Raw genomic sequence first — 554 nt, 5'->3', positions numbered from 1 at the left:
TAGACACACATTTGAAAGCTGCAAACTGGGGGGAAAAAAAAACAGAAGACATAAATTGTCAATATGTGGAAATATTTTCAACATTCAACATTCCACTGTGGTATTCCTGGCTGGCAAAAAGATGGAACAGGATTCGAAGTAAAATGCCATCATGGTATGTGATTTAATCTGCTTACACTGTCCTTGCATGAACTTGTGGACGTAGCCGTCCCACGGCCCGGGCTCAGGCTGAGTCTTGTTCATGCGATCAAAGTGGTAGTAGCTCACCATGTTGTCTTTGGCATTGCGTGCCACATAAATGGCCTTAACATAAGAAAAGAACAGAGGTGCGGAGAGGGATCAGGGACAACAATAAAAGAATAGAAGAGATCGTATGACCTGAAAGCATTTCGGTTTTGAACTGTGCTTTGTGTTTTGTAAAGCTCACTGTAGGAGGTTAAACCTTACTTTGCATTTGTTTTCCCAGAATCCTTGAGGCACCAACTGGAAAGGAAGATGTGTCTTGATGATTCTTGGTGGATCCATTTTCTTCAGAAGATCAAGACCTGGGGGGG

General features: G+C 42.8%; 1 protein-coding gene across 1 annotated transcript; it reads right to left on the bottom strand.

Moving 5' to 3' along the window:
* Nucleotides 1–16: 16 nt before the first annotated feature.
* On the bottom strand, nucleotides 17–548 carry LOC103399647 (cytosolic sulfotransferase 3-like). The gene is made up of 2 exons (XM_008338301.3): nucleotides 448–548; nucleotides 17–303 (listed from the first exon to the last, which is right to left on the bottom strand). The coding sequence occupies exons 1-2, from the start codon at nucleotides 523–525 to the stop codon at nucleotides 85–87; spliced, it is 297 nt and encodes a 98-aa protein (XP_008336523.1). The 5' UTR covers nucleotides 526–548; the 3' UTR covers nucleotides 17–84.
* Between the last annotated feature and the right edge of the window lie 6 nt (nucleotides 549–554).

The sequence above is a fragment of the Cynoglossus semilaevis genome, unplaced genomic scaffold (genome assembly GCF_000523025.1).
Source record: "Cynoglossus semilaevis isolate Cse_v1.0 unplaced genomic scaffold, Cse_v1.0 C18872768, whole genome shotgun sequence".
Classification (NCBI taxonomy): Eukaryota; Metazoa; Chordata; class Actinopteri; order Pleuronectiformes; family Cynoglossidae; genus Cynoglossus; species Cynoglossus semilaevis.
The sequence above is the reverse complement of the archived record's forward strand: the minus strand, read 5'-3'. Positions and strand labels throughout refer to the sequence as shown.